Source organism: Saprolegnia diclina, assembly GCF_000281045.1.
Source record: "Saprolegnia diclina VS20 unplaced genomic scaffold supercont1.33, whole genome shotgun sequence".
NCBI classification, from domain to species: Eukaryota; Oomycota; class Saprolegniomycetes; order Saprolegniales; family Saprolegniaceae; genus Saprolegnia; species Saprolegnia diclina.
The window spans coordinates 395,119-396,741 of NW_008246100.1; the positions used below are offsets into that span (position 1 = coordinate 395,119).

The 1,623-nt window shown below is 62.2% G+C and overlaps 1 protein-coding gene across 1 annotated transcript; it reads left to right on the forward strand.

Annotated features, from left to right (window-relative positions):
• Positions 1-181: 181 nt before the first annotated feature.
• SDRG_10096 (hypothetical protein) lies at positions 182-1,616 on the forward strand (the record flags this gene model as incomplete). Its single annotated transcript, XM_008616068.1, has 2 exons — positions 182-1,563; positions 1,610-1,616. The coding sequence occupies 2 exons, from the start codon at positions 182-184 to the stop codon at positions 1,614-1,616; spliced, it is 1,389 nt and encodes a 462-aa protein (XP_008614290.1).
• Positions 1,617-1,623: the final 7 nt, after the last annotated feature.

Below are 1,623 nucleotides of genomic sequence, written 5' to 3' on the forward strand. Positions count from 1 at the left end.
CAAGACACCTGGTGCGGCCTCGGGCCTCGTGGAAGACGAAGAGCGAGCAGCGGGCGGTGTCTCGTCCACGACGTACCTGGCGTATCTCGGCTGCTCTGGCTGGAGCAGCAGCGCCACGGTTCTTGCGATCGCGATCCTCTTTGGCTCGACGCAAGGGCTCGTGACATTGGGCGACTGGTTCATGGGCTACTGGTCGACGCACGACGGACACCTCTCGCAGCTGTGCTTTGCCAGCCTCTTTGTCGCGATGGCGTTTGCCTCGCTCGGTATCATCTGGGGGCGCAGTCTCTTCTTGCTCGTGCTTTCGCTTCGGAGCTCCAAGACGTTGCACGCGTCGCTGCTCACCAAGGTCCTCTCGGCGCCCGTCAACACGTTCTTTGACGTGACGCCCATCGGGCGTATTCTCAACCGGTTCTCGAGCGACTTGGACCAAGTCGACTCGCAGCTGCCGCTCTTTGCGCTCTTCCTCCTCCAAACGCTGGCGCAGGTCCTCGCAGTTGTCGTCGTCTGCGCTGCCTCGCTGCCGTTCATTCTCCTCGTCTACCTCCCGATCGCTGCCATCTTCTTCTGGATCCAGCGACTCTACGTCACGCCGTCGTGCGACCTCAAGCGCATGGATGCCACGACGCGGTCGCCGGTTCTCAACGTCCTCTCTGAGACGATCAATGGTCTCTCGACGATCCGCGCCTTCCGCATGAGCAGCGAGTTTGCCGCCAAAAGCCGCGCTGTGATTGCCGACAACAACCGCTTCTTCTTTGCGTATCGCATGCTGGCGCGCTGGCTTGCCATGCGTCTTGACTGGGTCTCATGCCTGGTGGTCGCCGCTGTCGCCTTTTTGCTCATCGCGTGCAAGGACGCAGTGGGCCCCGTCGCCGCCGGGTTGGCACTGACGTATGCGTCGCAAATGACATCGGGGCTCTCGGCGCTCACTGGTGTCTACGCTCTTGTGGACAATATCATGACGTCCGTCGAGCGCCTCGAAGAGTACAACAGCCTCGAGACTGAAGGTGACACCAAGCTCGTCACGGCAACCGTCGACGCATCGTGGCCTGTGAAAGGCGTCGTCACCTTTGACCACTATGCGATGCGGTACCGCGACCACCTCGACCTCGTCCTCAAGGACGTGTCGTTCACCGTGCCGGCCGGCGCCAAGGTCGGCATCTGCGGCCGCACCGGCTCGGGCAAGAGCTCGCTCATGGTCGCGCTCTTCCGCATGGTCGAGGCCGCCACTGGTCGCATCCTCATCGACGGCGTCGACCTCGCCTCCATCGACTTGCACACGATGCGGTCGCGGCTCACGATCATCCCGCAAGACCCGGTGCTCTTCTCTGGCTCATTGCGCTTCAACTTGGATCCGTCGAGTCGCTCGAGTGACGACGAGCTCTGGAGCGTGCTCAAACAAGTGCACTTGGGCGACGTCATCTCAACGCTCGAGTTTGAGGTCGCGGAGAAGGGCGGCAATCTCTCGGTGGGCCAGCGACAGCTGCTCTGCATCGCGCGCGCCTTGTTGCGCAAGAGCCGCGTCGTCTTGCTGGACGAAGCTACCGCCAGCATCGACTTGGCGTCGGACCGGCTCATCCAAGAGACCATCAAGGAGTGCTTTGGTCAGGACGTGACCTTGCT